The sequence below is a fragment of the Mustelus asterias genome, chromosome 7, assembly GCF_964213995.1.
Source record: "Mustelus asterias chromosome 7, sMusAst1.hap1.1, whole genome shotgun sequence".
Taxonomy (NCBI): Eukaryota; Metazoa; Chordata; class Chondrichthyes; order Carcharhiniformes; family Triakidae; genus Mustelus; species Mustelus asterias.
This window is the reverse complement of record NC_135807.1, coordinates 46,388,952-46,404,985: the sequence shown is the minus strand read 5'-3', so window position 1 is coordinate 46,404,985 and position 16,034 is coordinate 46,388,952. Positions and strand designations below refer to the sequence as shown.

Here is a 16,034-nt window from a genome sequence, read left to right as displayed (position 1 = left end):
CTGGAAGGATTGGAGGCAAAAAATGATATAGGGTGATGGTGACTTTGAAAGCACAGGTAATGTGCTCCCCAGGTAAAGTATGGCCCAAGGCCCAGTAAGTAGTAGGTCTTCTTCAAGGAGACTACAGTGTCTGCTTCTAAGTAACATGACATCCTGAGCCTCCTGTCTCACTGTTGTTTAGCCATGTCATGGAAACTCAACCTCTCCCTGTAGACCTGTTTCATGGATATTGTCATCTTTCCCTGAGATTGCTTCAGCACCGCGATTTCTGCTGTATACACATTTCACCTTTAATGATGAGTTTTAGGAAGCCTGAGAAGCCCGTACACAACAACAATAACAACTTGTATTGAAAGATTAACATGTTTATTGTAAACCCGCATCTCTGGTGGGGGTTGTGTGCAGAGAGGTTAAAGCATTTGAGTGAAATATGGACATCAGTGGGTTGGAGCAATAGTTTCCTGGTGCACTGACATTTTTCCCAATGTCAACCCTCCACCTACATCCAACCCTTTTGCTCTTCTGAGTTAAGATTCATAAAATTACCAGAGGCAGCCATCAGGGCAACATTTAAAAATTACTTTCAGGATAGACTTTTTATTGGTATTCCATGCATTCAGTTTCCAGCGATATTCATCAATACCATTCTAAATGTGTAACAAATCCAAGTTATGAAGATATCCCAGGGATGACAGCATTAAACAGCCCCATGCTAATATCATTCTGCATCATTTCAATGCTCATAAATGAAACAGAAAGAAAACAACTACAGAATGAGAAATATGTATGAGAGCATTACACAGAACATTTGCCCTGGAGTTTTGCATAGTAAACAAGTGAGAACATAGACATAACCAAGTGTGACAGGATGTTGTTAACTTGAGGCTGCATCACTTGAGATTTCAGTCAAAGAACGTTGCTTCTCGATCTAGCAATTACAATACAGAGGCCAAGTTATTATGCAGTTCACCAGCAAAAAACATTAATGTTATTTGCACTGCTGCATCAAAAATATTGACCCAGGATCTTCCGATGCCAGCAGCAGTGAATGTTGAGGCTTTTGCTGTTCTGCATCTGGACGCTTCGGAAGACATGACCTGGACACTTGTGTAGTCATTGCCATGGAAGCTTAAATGTCTGGTGGGCAGATTTGGACTGTCTGGACCCCTCCAAAAATATCTCTGAAACTGAACTTCAGAAGATCAGATACTTGGGCCTGTCCGCTGATGCGCAATGCTTGTCCAGATACCTAGCTTCGTACTTTCCCACTGTTCGTGGACATCACTGATAAAGATAGAAATTATTACCCAACCCTTGAGAAGATGCCACCTTTTTGAAATGCTGCAGTCCATTGTAGAGGGTTTGACATAACTAAATAGCTGACTAGGGCACTTCAGAGGGCATTTGAGTTTGTGTCCTTGCGACTTCAGTATTTCATCCCAATTGTCTTCAACATTGAGGAATATTGATTCATCTCATGTGAGAGGGCAGTAGGTGGTAATCAGCAGGAGGTTTCTTTGCCCATGTTTGATCAAAACCCATGACACATCAGGGCATCCAGAATCAATGCTGAAGATTTCCTGGTACAGTCACTCCAAACTTATGCCACTGGGACTCCACCTGTGATGATTCATTTTTGTTGGTTGCCAGATGTTAGTGAAGATGACTTTAGTGGATTGGGTTTGGTGTGCCTTTGTTGTTTCCTGATTCAGTTGAATGATCCATCTGGTTTTATTCTTGTCATTTATATAGCTGTTTGACACAACTGAGTGGCCTGCTAAGCCATTTTAATGGGCTGTTATTAGTTGATCACATTAATGTGAAACTGTGGTCACATTTAATCCATGCAAGGTAAGGATAAGATCTGAAAGGATTAGTGACCTCTTTTTTTGTCAAATATTCTAACAAATTCATGGACACTTTGACTTTAAGTAGGGACCACAGAAGGAGCATTCATGTTCTGGGTCTGTCAGGTTTTCTGTAACCTGGGGATCCTTCCACAATGCTACATCCAACCTTTCTGTCAACCAGACTTCCAGAGCCAGTGTAGAACAGCATGGAGGGAAGGAGTAATGACACAACAAGACAATTGACAATTAGCCATCTTCTTCAGACACATGCAGATATTGGCAAAATAAATTTACTATTATCTTCAGGGAGCTTTTAGATTTTCTAACTTGCCTTTGATAATATTTTATTCCAAGATAATTACTGAGCTGAGATCTGATATGTATAGCAAGATGCATATGCTGGAGGAAGAAGGGATGATTGAGGTTGTAAGGGAAGCCTGAAGAGAACCAGACCAGTACTACCCAATGAGGAGGATGTATTGCACTTTGCACTTTCCTAGACCTTTCACAGGAGCTCAGTCTCAGAAGGCTCTGCTTCCATCATGGAGTTCTAGAAGTGTTCTGTTCATTGCTGCAGCCAGGTCGATAACTAAGGACCACAACAAACACACGTCTCAATGTGCCCACATAGCTTCATTTAAGCCTCCAGCTTTTTCATGAAGCGACAGTTAGCCAATTTGCAGCGCACGAATTAAGACAAGAATAAGAATTGAGAATTTAAGAATTGAGAAGTCCAGAAAAATTAAGAATCTGAGATGTAGAACTGCAGCAGTAAAAATGTTACTTGCTGCAGGCAAATCCAGTGAGGTTTTCTAGACAGCCTTTAGGAGGCACAGTAGCACTGTGCAAGTACCAGTAAATTCCTGGGCCACCACTGAATTCGAGTGGGCTCAGGGAAAACTGCTCACAGGTGGCTCATTAATAAGCCTAACTGACATCACGCCACTGGCTGGTGAGATTTGTGTATCAGGTTCTTCCAGACCCCAAAGTAAATGGGGACAGATGTTGGAAATCTGTTCCCCCCCACCATCATACCTATTCTGGCAAACTCTATTAAATTCCACTCACTGAGTGAAAGAGGCATATGTGAGCTGAGTGAGAAAGAAAAAAACTGGGACAAGAGAAAAAGAAACAGAAGATCATATTGTGGGATAAGGAGAATAGAGAGAGATACAGGTAAAAAAATTAAAAAAAGATAGCTAATTACATCAACTGAGTTAAATACTTGTTAGATTGTACTGCTTGGTTTTTAGTTTGCTGCGGCACTTCTGCCTGATAATTAAGAAAAAGTATTTAAAAATAAAGAGCAGATGGTGAAAGACCTTGGCGAATGAAAGCGATAGTGAGTACCAGCCGGGATTTGGATGATACTCACTGAATTTGCACAAATGAATCTTGAAATCTTATGATCTCAACAGCATCTAGAATTACAAGCCCTTCATTGTCAATCTGTTCTGCTTTCTTATTTCTCCATGAGGACTGACATTTTTCCTGTTTACTATAACGCGTTGCCAGTTTATTGATGTTGAAAAAACGACATACCTTGGCACGAAGGCGTTGAAAGGTGGAAGCATAGCATTTGACAAATGAGTTCCTTGAAAGATACACTTTAATGGCATTCCAATCCATCCTTACATAGCACTGATCCCGCTCAAAGGTTAATAGAGGCTTTGGCTGGAAATGAAGAGAGAAATGTGACACTTTTTAAAGTTTAAATGCAGCATACCGTGGATGCTGGAAATCTGAAACAAAAAGGTTTTAAAGTTTCCTCATCACTAACTAACTCAATAACGTATAGCTGGCAGAGCAGATTTACAGGCAAATTACATTTTTCAGAATGAAGTCCCTCTTGAATCACAGAATGGAAGCATCTCATGAGGGGAAATATCATATGGGAGTTGTCCTTATACAAATTCCTGTTATTAAATACTTTAACACCGAAAAGCCCGTCTACAACTGATGTAAAGCTAACTACACTTATCCTTCTCTCCCTTTTTGAACAAGATTGTTAACTTGACAATTCTCCAGTTACGTGGCACAATTTTCAACATGAAGAGTGAAAGCCTGTTGGCCAGATCCTCTGCTATCTCTTGTGCAACTTATTCAAACAGTCTACGGCTCACCATCACCTTCTCATGGGAAATTAGGGATGATCATCAAATGCTGGCCTTGCCAATGACACTCACGTTCCATGAAAACATAAAAACATGCCATCAGGGCCTGGATATTCAACCATCCCAAGTTCTGATAATATTTTTCAGTTTAGTTTATTTTATTTATACAGGAACACAACTGTACACTTTAATGTAGAATTATTTTACTTTCTACAAAATAATTATTTTGTAGTCTATGTAGCTCATAATTAAAGATTTTTCACTGCTGATCTGTCAACCTGCAAAAACTTTACACTTTCCAATGCAGTAATCTTTGGCTTCATTATTAATTCCTATACTCACATTGATACTGTTCAATGTATTACATGGGTGACCTTTTCAACAGATTGTGAAATGAATCAGGTACTACAGGCTCATTAGATATTTAATTTCCACTAAATGTCATTTCCCCCTTCACTTCACTTTAGTACTCATGTTCCACTACAACAAAAATATCATTAACCTTGTGTGATAAAACAGTAGTCCATCCCACCATCAGACTCACCATGGACTACTCTCCGGAATCGGTTGCATTCTTGGACACACGCATCTCCATTAAGGACGGTCACGTCAGCACCTCACTGTGCCGCAAGCCCACGGATAACCTCACGATGCTCCACTTCTCCAGCTTCCACCCTAAACACGTTAAAGAAGCCATCCCCTACGGACAAACCTTCCGTATACACAGGATCTGCTCGGATGAGGAGGATTGCAACAGACACCTCCAGACGCTGAAAGATGCCCTCATAAGAACAGGATATGGCGCTCGACTCATCGATCGACAGTTCCGACACGCCACAGCGAAAAACCGCACCGACCTCCTCAGAAGACAAACACGGGACACGGTGGACAGAGTACCCTTCGTCGTCCAGTACTTCCCCGGAGCGGAGAAGCTACGGCATCTCCTCCGGAGCCTTCAACATGTCATTGATGAAGACGAACATCTCGCCAAGGCCATCCCCACACCCCCACTTCTTGCCTTCAAACAACCGCACAACCTCAAACAGACCATTGTCCACAGCAAACTACCCAGCCTTCAGGAGAACAGTGACCATGACACCACACAACCCTGCCACAGCAACCTCTGCAAGACGTGCTGGATCATCGACACGGATGCCATCATCCCACGTGAGAACACCATCTAACAGGTACACGGTACCTACTCTTGCAACTCGGCCAACGTTGTCTACCTGATACACTGCAGGAAAGGATGTCCCGAGGCATGGTACATTGGGGAAACCATGCAGACCTACGACAATGGATGAATGAACACTGCTCGACAATCACCAGGCAAGACTGTTCTCTTCCTGTTGGGGAGCACTTCAGTGGTCACAGGCATTCAGTCTCTGATCTTCGGGTAAGCGTTCTCCAAGGCGGCCTTCACGACACACGACAGCACAGAGTCGCTGAGCAGAAACTGATAGCCAAGTTCCGCACACATGAGGACGGCCTAAACCCGGGATCTTGGGTTCATGTTACACTATCGGCAACCCCCACAGCTTGCCTCCTGGACTTGCAGAATCTCACTGGCTGTCCTGTCTGGAGACAATACACATTTCTTTAACCTGTGCCTAATGCTCCCTCCACTCACATTGTCTGTACCTTTAAGACCTGATTAGCTGTAAAGATTCACAGTCTAATTAGTATTCTGTAAATTGATTTTGTGTCTCTGTGTGCCTTGTTTGGGAGCAGATATCCACTCCATCTGACGAAGGAGCAGGGCTCCGAAAGCTAATGGCATTTGCTACCAAATCAACTTGTTGGACTTCAACCTGGTGTTGTTAAAACTCTTACTGTGTTCACCATAAGTGTGCCAGGGGAACTGTCAAGGGGGTGGGGCCTGAGAGGATGGGGCCTGAGAGGGAGTGGGAGTGAACTCTGCAAAGGAGGAGCTCTGCAAGGGAGGTGGGGTCGTGCGAAGGGGTGTGCAGGGGTGGGGTGTGGAGGGGGTTGTGAGGGATGGTCATTACAGAGATCCACCAGTGAACTTATCAGGAGGGTCCTGATGCCCAGATACTGGTGATCTGTGTTGGTGTGGGGGGGGCTGACAATGCAACCGATGATGGCGGGGGTGGGGGGGGGGTTCCAATGTCTGTGGGGGGGAGGAGATCTCCTGGTTCAATAGCAGAGCAGTATGCTCTGTGCAATGGCAACCAAGTGCTCTGAAGCCAACTTCACCGACGTGCTTTGGCTCCATGCCCTCCAACTGGCACAAATCTCCCAACTGTTAGAAAACTTGCCAAAGTGCCGGACGGTTGCAGTGCTGAGCTTGCCCAAAAGACCATCATGGAGGACTCCCATTTTACTCTGTTAGGACACTAGGGGCCAGATTCTCTGACCTCGCCCACAGCTGGGATTCTCCGATCTTGCTCCAGTGAACAGAGATTTGACTGACCGCCAAATTCTCCGTCATTGCTGGCAGCTGTGGCATGGAATGAAAAGCTGGAAGATTCCAGCCTAGAATATTTTTTAGAAAATTCCAACCCAGGTATTTGCAGATTTAGGCCAATTCATTAATTTTGCTCCTAAGATGCACAGAGCTGGCAAAATTCTCAGATCACCGCATCTACATCAGGAAAAATTGCCCGAGTGGCAGGATTTTTGTTTTAGGAGAGGGTTGAGGTGTGGAAAGGAGTCAGGTCTGCCAACCCCGGGCGCAGATCAGAGGCGGCCACTGGAGATCAGAAGCGGCCACTGAAACTGCTAAGTGCCAAAGTGTGCTAGTTAAAAGGCCTGCTAAATATTAGGGCCTCTACTAGGCTTGGTCCCATGTGGATATAAAGACCTCTCTGCTCCTTCCACTTCCTGCCCTATGGTCTCCTGCGCTGTATCTGAGAACATTGAAGCAGCTCTGTGCTCTGTTCCACCATATGTCAGTCTTTATCCTGCCCAGAATACCTTTCCTTCTTACTTCCAGCACCTGCTGCAGCCAGATGCACTTCCTCTTTAACAGCTGCAGGTTGGTTTTAAGTGGGTGCAAGCCTCAGATGAACTCGGGGACCGTTCTGAAGTGTGCAGCCACTTGCCTGTTGGAAGCAATGGATGCAGATAAATTATGCTTCCTGATGTTCATGCTCATTTTTGGGCCTTTTGCCATTTTTCCAATTATTTTCAAATAACAAGTGAAGGACTTAAACCCTATCTTTTGACTACTGGATACTTCTCGGTGGCAAACGTATAATTGTAATCACCTTACCAAATGCCCCCAACTATGGGCCGTATATTACATGTTCCCGCCACACATGTTTTGGATGGGGGGGGTCACGTAAAATAGGGCAGGTGCCCATCCCACCCCACCACATTCCTGCCACCCTGGAGCTCACCCCCATAATACCTCCATAATGGGCAGCCCACCCATCATGTAATAAGTAATCAAGGGTCAATCAGGCTTGTTATCAGGCCAATTGATCTTGATAATACTTTGCCCATGCTATAAAAGAGTTAGACGGGAACAGGCAACCGTTTTTTTAAAGCTTCAGAGAGCGGGAAGGAAGTGGTGGGCGTTCAATCCTTGAGGCTACCCTTTGTTGATTGGTGGGCAGTCCCTCTAAAATCAAAACTGCCCCTCTTCCTTCCACCTGCTTGCAGACTTTATCCACCCCCCCCCCCCCCCCTCCAGCCACCCACCAGTCACCCACCACCTCCCTTAACTTTCCCAAACCCTCCCTGCCCAATACCCCAGACTTACCTGCTCCGGGTAACCAACCAGAATAAAATACTGATGATATATGAAAACTGTATTTAATTTTAATAGTGCAGTACCTAGCAGCTTCACTTGTTCTCAGTGACAGGTGATTGCTGGGAGGAAAATTGATTAATTACTTGAGAAAAACTTTTCTTTCCCTTTCCTGTTGGGTACAGATTCAGTAGCCATATTAATTGCGCAGATATTGCAGGATCCAGATGTTTCCTTAATAATTGAAATGCATTTACATTTTTTGAATTGATCAATTAAGAAGTTTGTCATGAATTCTCCAGAAGAGATAGGTAATAATTTTCCATTGGTTGTGAACATACTTTGCCTTTAAAAAAAGCATTTATGTAATGTTTCTTGTGCAGGATTTTTTTAAACAATCAGTCCTATTTATTGGTGCCATTTTGTCTGTAACCAGCAACCACTATTGTTACTGCAGCAGCATAATTGATATTAATTGATAGAATGTTTGTTTTAATCTGGACGAATGCAGTATTGTTATTTTAGTCTTTTCCCCTTGGGTTTTTCAGAGTAGGGCTTGATCAGGTTGATTGGCAAGAAAAATATCATGTGACTGGGCAGGATTTGGCTTACACAGGGAAATCAAGTCAGGTGCTGCTTGGGATCTGTAGAGAGAATAAATAACTCTTGGTCTGTCTCTGGATTTCGAGACTGGGGTCTGCCAGAAAATAGGCCTCTTTCTCTGAAGTTCTGCTGCTTGAAGATAGATCTTTCTCTGGAGGCTGCTGTATGGGAGACAGAAGACAGGTGTTCTTCTGTATCTGTCCAGTGGAGTTAAAAGGCTGGAAGTCTAGTAACTCATGTAAGCCTGTGTATTTTTGCTAACTTATTCTGAAGAGGGATTTATGTTTGTGAGGATATTGCTTCTATTGGAACTATAGAGAGAGCTAACTGTTAAGAATTATACCTTGTCGTGTTTAAGTATTTTCAATTGGTAAGGCCTATGCTGATTCTTTTTATTATATTTTAACAGTGTTATTAAATAAAATTTGTTTAAACTAAAACTTCCTCGTGGGTCTATCGAATCATACCTGGAACTAAATACCTTATGCTCGCCCTAATGCCAAAATCAAAAAAGTTGGTTTCTAGGCCAACTTCATAATATATCTTGTAGTTTCTAATCTGGTCCCTAATATGGTAGAAAGCTTATATGGATTTCATGTCATTACCGCACAATAGAGAACATGTAAAACAGACATTTTTCCTTAGTGTCACTTGAAGCAGGATATCAAATGATTCCTGTACATTCTTCAAACAGACTTAGAAATTGTGTCATCTGAACAGCTTAATTCATAAATCACCTAGCTACATGGGTGGATTGTTCATTACAGATTCACAGTTTATGGGGCCGCTTGAGAAGTTGCCATTCTTCAAACTTGATTTAATATTTAAAAGGATGATAAAACAAAAATAGATAAGGCATATAGCACAAACAAATAAAATTGTATTATGTAAATAAATTAATAAAGTGTTTCCTTCTATAATTAATTTCATTAGCCAAGAGTGATTTATGTGTCATGTAAAGTGAAGAAAGAATAATCTTGCAGCTTTGCAAAGAGTATATCTTCTATTAAGTAGGGCCACAGAAATATAAATTTACCATAGATCTCTTAAACAATTGACCAATTCCATCTGAAAAGAACAATAAAAAACTGGATAGCATCTTACTTTTTGGAGATATTTCTTTAACTCCAATATTTAGCAAGGCTAAAAATAAAATCAGCATGAAGACTAACTGTTATCTGTTATTTGTAGGCAGGGTCCAGTGAAGCCAGAGGTCCTGTCGATTAACTGGTCAGGGAAACGATCCATTCGAAGGCTTCAGAGAACTAACAGCCTGTCTCCAAACAATACCAATTTCAGCATCCTGAACTCAGGTATTGTGCTGCCAGTCTGATGTTCCAATTTGATTTTTGTAAGCTAACATGAAAAAGCTTTTCCTCCAGGTTGTGCTCCTAGAAGTCTTTATTGGTATTATCAAGTGGTGGCCTAATTAATAAATATATTCATAGTAGTAACAGTGATACAATTATGATGCCATTATTGGTGTTATATATGCTTGCCAAGAATACATTCTAATACTTAATACTTCTGTCATTACTAGTATGTTTTATAAACGCTTTATGTGTAAAATTTAAGGTGGACATTAAATGTACTAAAGAATGGCATTCTCATCCTCTGTATATGCAGCAAGTAGCAATTCCTTCCATGTCGATCAGCAAGAAACAATATGATTTATTGTTAAAGTGTACTCGTGTGAAATGTAGTAGCCAGGTATTAAGTTCTTTAGCCCATATATTAAGAAGAACTGTGAAAAAGAAGCGGATGGTTCTGTTTGCTGGCAAGAAAGGGAGGCAATTAAACTTAGCACTCCATTCAAACAATGACAAAGGCCTGGGGTGGAACTCTCCCATGGTCCCACCGATAGGTTCAGTGGTGGGCAGGGGAAGATAAGAATTTGGTGGGAATGCAAAAATCAGTTTTACCCATGCATGAATTTCCCATGCCTGCCATGGCAGATGTCGGAACTCACTGGAACAATGCCTGGGGTCGCTTCCAGAGTTTGGAATAGAAGCCACCAGCAATCTTGGACCACAGAACAACACAGCAGGGCGTGACGGGAGCATCTACAGGTGAATCTTCCCGATTCAATGTCATTGAGGAGGTCCATCCTCCAGCCTCAGAGTGTTCCTGAAGATCCACCTCCTTTTTCAGGAGGTCCATCTTCTTTCTTCAAAAGTGAGTCAGTGCTGTTGGGTGCAGTTTTGATATGATGGCAGACTAAGCGCCTTCAGGCCTACTCCACCACGGAAAACAGTACAAAACCCCCAGTAGCATAATTAAAGAGGGTCAAGGCCAGAAGATATGGTATGTTTTCCCGTTAGCTTCTGAAGGTCAGAGATGACCCCCCAAAAGAGGCTCCATCCAGCCAAGTGGGGAGTATTCATCACACTCCTGACTTGTGCTTTGTAAATAGTGGACAGGCTTTGGGGAGTCAGGAAATGAGTTAGCTGCTGCAGGACTTCTAGCCTCTGACCTGTTATTGTAGCCCTTATATAGCTAATCTAGTTGAGTTTCTGGTTAATGGTAATCCCTGGGATGTTGATAGTGGGAGATTCAACAATGATAATGCCATTGAACCTAAAGGGCAATGGTCAGATTCTCTCTTGTTGGAGATGGTCATTGTCTGGCACTTGTGTGATGCAAATGTTACTTGCCACTTGTTACTGCACTGTTTCAGTATTGGTGGAGTTGTGAATAGTGCTAAACATTGTGTAATCATCAGTGAACATTCCTTCTTCTGACTATATAGTGGAGAGAAGGTCACTGATAAAGCAACTGAAGATGGTTGGGCCTTAGACACTACCCTGAGGAGCTGCTGAAGTGATGTTTGGAACTGAGATGATTGACCTCCAATAACCACAGCTATCTTCCTTTGTATGACTCCAGCCAGCAGAGTGTTTTCCCCCTGATACCTATTGACTCCAGTTTTGCTAGGGATCCTTGATGTGAAGGCAGTCACTCACACCTCATCTTGAGTTGACTCTTTTTCCATGTTTAAACCAAGACTGCAATGAGCTCATGAGTGGAATGGCCCTGGCAAAACCCAAACTCGGCATTAGTGAGCAGGTTTTTGTTAAGCAATTAATGGCCATTTAAGGTCTCATCCCAATGCCACCCTTAATTTACAAGTGGTGTGGGGAGGCCCACGCTATGCAGGAAGTCCAACAGTTTTAGAATCACAAGCTGTTGTTGGGCAAAGACAAGGTTCTCCTTTGCAGGCTCCCCCCAGGCCATTTCCCCTTTTAACTCTGCCCCTCCCAACCTCTTGAATCTGGCACACTCACCCTCCTTCCCCAGGCCAGGTTAGGAGACCCCTGATTTACATGGACTCCTCAGAATGGTGTGACTACCTGTAGTCCAAGTAGTTGTGACCGCTTTCAGTGGCTGCAAGAACTGCAGATACTACATCCACTGACTGGTAGCTCTCTAAACCATGGGGGGTGATCCTCCCATCCCGCAGCATTGCTTTTGTAACACAGTGGGCTGGGAGATTCAAGCGAAGACCATTTTATGAGCTCCCCGCTGGGCGCCACGGTCTCCACGAATCTCCAGCAGGTGGATTTCCGGTGCCATCAGCTCTGTGCGCCAGAAATCAGTGCAGAGCTGCATAAATTATGATGATCATCATTACCATATATTTTAAACATAATTAGTGGGTCCAGGACTGAAATCTCCGAGGAGTGTTTCACGCCAGTGGTGTTTACTATAGCTGCCCAATCGCGGGGAACTGGCGGCCCGACCCTGCTGGAGTGAAGGGGGGCAATCGAAGCTCCCCAGAAGGTCGGGCGCCAGGGGGTGCCCCCTGGACATTGCCAGCCTGGCCCCCGGCACTGCCCAAGGGGCAAAGTGCCAATGCCCAGGGAGCACTTTGGCACTGCCCACCGGGCATCGGGCAGTGCCAAGGGGGTGGGGACTAATGAGACAGAGCCTAATGGAGCAGGGTTTCTGAGGGTGATTGGTGGGGTGGGGGGTCCTGCTGAGGAATGAGTGACAGAGGTAGGGAGGCGAGCAATCGGTGTTGGAGAGGGATCAGCCTGCTGGGGGGGCCAGGGCTGCAAGGGGTTGGGACTGTGGGAGAGCTGGACGAGGCTGGGGGCTGCTGAGGGGGTCAGCGATTGAACCATGGGGAGGGAGGGGTCACACGGCCAGTGATGCGGGGGTTGCAGGGCTGGCCAGCGATCAGGAGGCTGACAGTGTGGGGCCACTGCGCATGCGTCGATCTCGGCGCTGACAGATTGGCGCATGTGCAGTGGCCCGCTCGACGTTATGCTGTCGGCCTCCCCAGCGGGAATAGGCCCCGCTCCAGGGTTTTCAACAGGATTTACTCTGTGCACTACAGAGTGCACTAGAGTGTGGGAGATCAAATTTTGAAACTGCCGCTGAAAAAACCAACATGATTTACTCCAGTTTTTGCGTGAATTCGACACTTAGACTCAAAATGGTAAAATTCCCCCCTAAGTGTCGGATCTGGGCGTCAAATAGATCCACGCCTGGAATCTTCTTTGTAGCGCGCCCATACGCGTTTTGCCGGCTCCGGCCTGATCCGCGCTGTGAGCGGGGCTTAGCGCTGGCGGACCGATCGGAGCTCTGAATTGCGCATGCGCTGTTTGAAAAAAATCTGACAGTGCACCCGGGCGGGGAGAAAAAAGCAGAAAGCAGCTCTCTGACGGGGGCGGGGTGGGGGGGGGGGGGGGGGGGGGGCAGTGGGAGGGGAGCGGGTGTGACGTCTCATCCTCTGGGGGGGGTGGGAGGGGAGGGGGTGTGATGTCTCATCCTCTGGTCGGGGGGGTTCCGCTGCCTGTCTGCGGCTGATCCCTCCGGGCACCATCACTGGTACACTACCAGCCACAGATTACTCTTCCCTGCAGGTGCGAGAGAGCGGGAGAGATGGCTGTGGCTGGTAGTGTACCAGTGATGGTGCCAGGAGGGATTGGCTGCAGACAGGCAGCAGAACGCCCCCGACCAGAGGATGAGACGTCACACCTCCTCTCCACCCCCCCCCTCCCCCTGGGATGAGATGTCACACCCTTTCCCCTCCCACTCCCCCTCCCCCCCTCGCCCCCCCCCAGGGGATGAGACGTCACCCCCTCCCCCTCCCAGGGATGAGACGTCACACCCCCTCCCCTCCCACCCCCCGACCCCGGGGATGAGTCGTCACACTCCCTCTCCTCCTCCCACCCCCCTCCTGCCTCGACCAGAGGATGACCTGGGTCAGAGAGCCGTTGCAGTCCCTGACCCCGCTCTTCGGAGGCTGCAGCGGCGACTTCGGACTTTTATTTTGCAGGTCAGTAACAGCGCAGACGTGGATCGGGCCAGAAGACGGTAACGTGGGATTTGGCGGTAGAGTTGGGCGCGCGTGGTTCATTAAGTCGATTTAAATGCATGCAAATGCATTTAAATCATCGGGCCGCCCGATTCGGGCGCGCGCCGGACCCGCGCCCGAATCGGGTGTCGGTAAAGGTGCGATCTGCTCGGATTCGGTGCAGATCGCGTTAAAGGCCTGACGCCCAACTTTACCGCGATTTCGTGCCCGAAAACGGGCGCGAAGTTTTGGTAAAATCAGGCCATTAGAATTTTTATGGGGAGAATTGCCCCCCACAACCTCCTCTTGTGATCAGAGTAGAGGAGCCACCTTAAAGCAATTAATGTTGCCCCAGGGTTAAACTGTTGAAGTGGAGCCATTGGGATCATTGGTGGGCTCCCCTAGTTTTTTCATGGGGGAAGGGTGGTGAGAACCATGCTGCCCTGTAAAATCCAGCCCTTTGACAGATATCTGGGAGATCATTAGGGAAGATTAAATGGCTAAAGAGATAAAATGAAGTTGGGAGACTGGATTAAAACTGGTTAGAAGAGAGAAATCAGAGGGTAGCCTATCAGCATGTTTAGAAGTGAGCACATGGTTGAATTCTGGAGTTACTGTAGTTCATTTTATATAATAATTTAGATATAGATACAGGGGGAATAATGTTAAAATCCAGAGATGTTCGCAAAACAACAGGTATGGATAATTTCTTAGAAAACCAAAGGAAATTGCAAAAAGATATTGGCCGGAATCTTACCATCGTTCACGTCAGCAGGATTTTCTCATCCCGCTGCAGTGAATGGAGATTTGGCTGGTCGCCAAATTCTCCAACCTCGCTGCAGTGGGAGCGTGGCGTGTGCAGCAGATAAGATCACTCCTATTGATAAAATGGGGGAATAGACTAAAGAGTGACAGATGGAAGTCAATGAATAATAACATCAACTTTTACTGATGTAGAAGCTTTAACACAGGAAAAGCACTTCACAAGTGCCTTATTAAACAAAATTTGACATTGAACCACATGAGGAGATATATGCTGCACCACAGAGCCAAAGAATGGGAATGTAAGTTCAGGGAGCTCTCGAGTTCATCTTTTCTGTCTTAGGGATAGGTTGGGCTCAGGAAAGATTGAGAAAATTCACACCAAAAAGGAAGAGATAATCATTTGGCTGCTCTCAGATTTTTTACTTTAATGCAAAGAAAGACTGGCCAGGATACAGGTGGTCAATTCAACATTGGCCATTGCATACTGCTTCCAATTGCAGAGAATCTAGGTAAATAGTTAACTTATTTAAATACTTTAGCCATTTGTTTGAATGGAATCTGAATATAGAAGACAGAGTAAGAGAGATCAATGTTGGCATGAGAAAAAACCTTTGTTACATTGCGAGTGAGTGGGCATATGCATGGCAGATGCAGTATAATATGGATAAATGTGAGGTTATCCACTTCAGTACTAAAAATAGGAAGGCAGATTATTATTTGAATGGGTGTAAATTGAGTGAGGTAGATACTCAGCAAGACTTTGGTTTCCTCATGCATTAGTTGCTGAAAGGCTGCGCAGGGACAACAGACAGTAAAGAAGACAAATGGCACGTTGACCTTCATGGCAAATGGATTTGAGTATAAGAATAAGCATGTTTTACTGCAATTGTATAGGGCTTTGGTGAGATCAGATCTGGAGTATTGTGTGCAGTGAGGAAGGATTACCTTGCTTTGGAGGGAGTCAGTGAAGGTTTTCTTGGCTGATTCCTGGGATGGCAGGTGAGACTAAGTCGGTTAGGATTATATTCATTGGAGGTTAGAAAAGTGAGAGGGGATCTCATAGAAACTTGTAATATTCTAACAGGATCAGATAGCGTAGATTCAGAAAGAATGTTCCCGATGGTGGGGGAGTCCAGAACTAGGGGTCATAGTTTGAGAATAAGGGGTAAACCTTTTAGGACTGAGGTGAGGAGAAATTTCTTCACCCAGAGAGTGGTGAATCTGTGGAATTCACTACCACAAAGTAATTGAGGACAAAACATTCTATGATTTCAAGAAGGAATTTAAATATAGCTCTTGGGGCTAAAGGGATCAAGGGAAGTGGGAGGAAGGCGGGATAATTAGCCATGATCATAATAAATGGCAGTGCAGGCTCAAAGGGCCGAATGGTCTCTTCCTACTTCTATTTTCTTTGTCTGTTTCCATGTATAGTTATGATTTAGGGTGCACTATCTGAGAGTAAGGTGAAGACAGATTCAATTGTGATTTTCAAAAATTATTTGAAGAGAAAAATTTGCATGGGCTACAGGGAAAAGGCAGGGGTGTGGGACAAGGTGAGTTGCTCTTACAGAGAGCCAGCACAGACATGACAGGCTGAATGGCCTGTGCTGCAACCATTCTATGGATTCTATGTTTAAGGAACACAAAAACTGAAAGTATTGCATCACAATTAAGGTTGACCTCTT

The 16,034-nt window shown here is 44.9% G+C and overlaps 1 protein-coding gene across 1 annotated transcript in view; it reads left to right on the top strand.

Moving 5' to 3' along the window:
- necab1 (N-terminal EF-hand calcium binding protein 1) overlaps positions 1-16,034 on the top strand; it is a 166,980-nt gene that overhangs the window by 127,227 nt on the left and 23,719 nt on the right. The window contains exon 8 of the mRNA XM_078215487.1: positions 9,474-9,595. Coding sequence (XP_078071613.1) covers positions 9,474-9,595 — 122 coding nt within the window. The remainder of the gene's footprint in view (positions 1-9,473; positions 9,596-16,034) is intronic.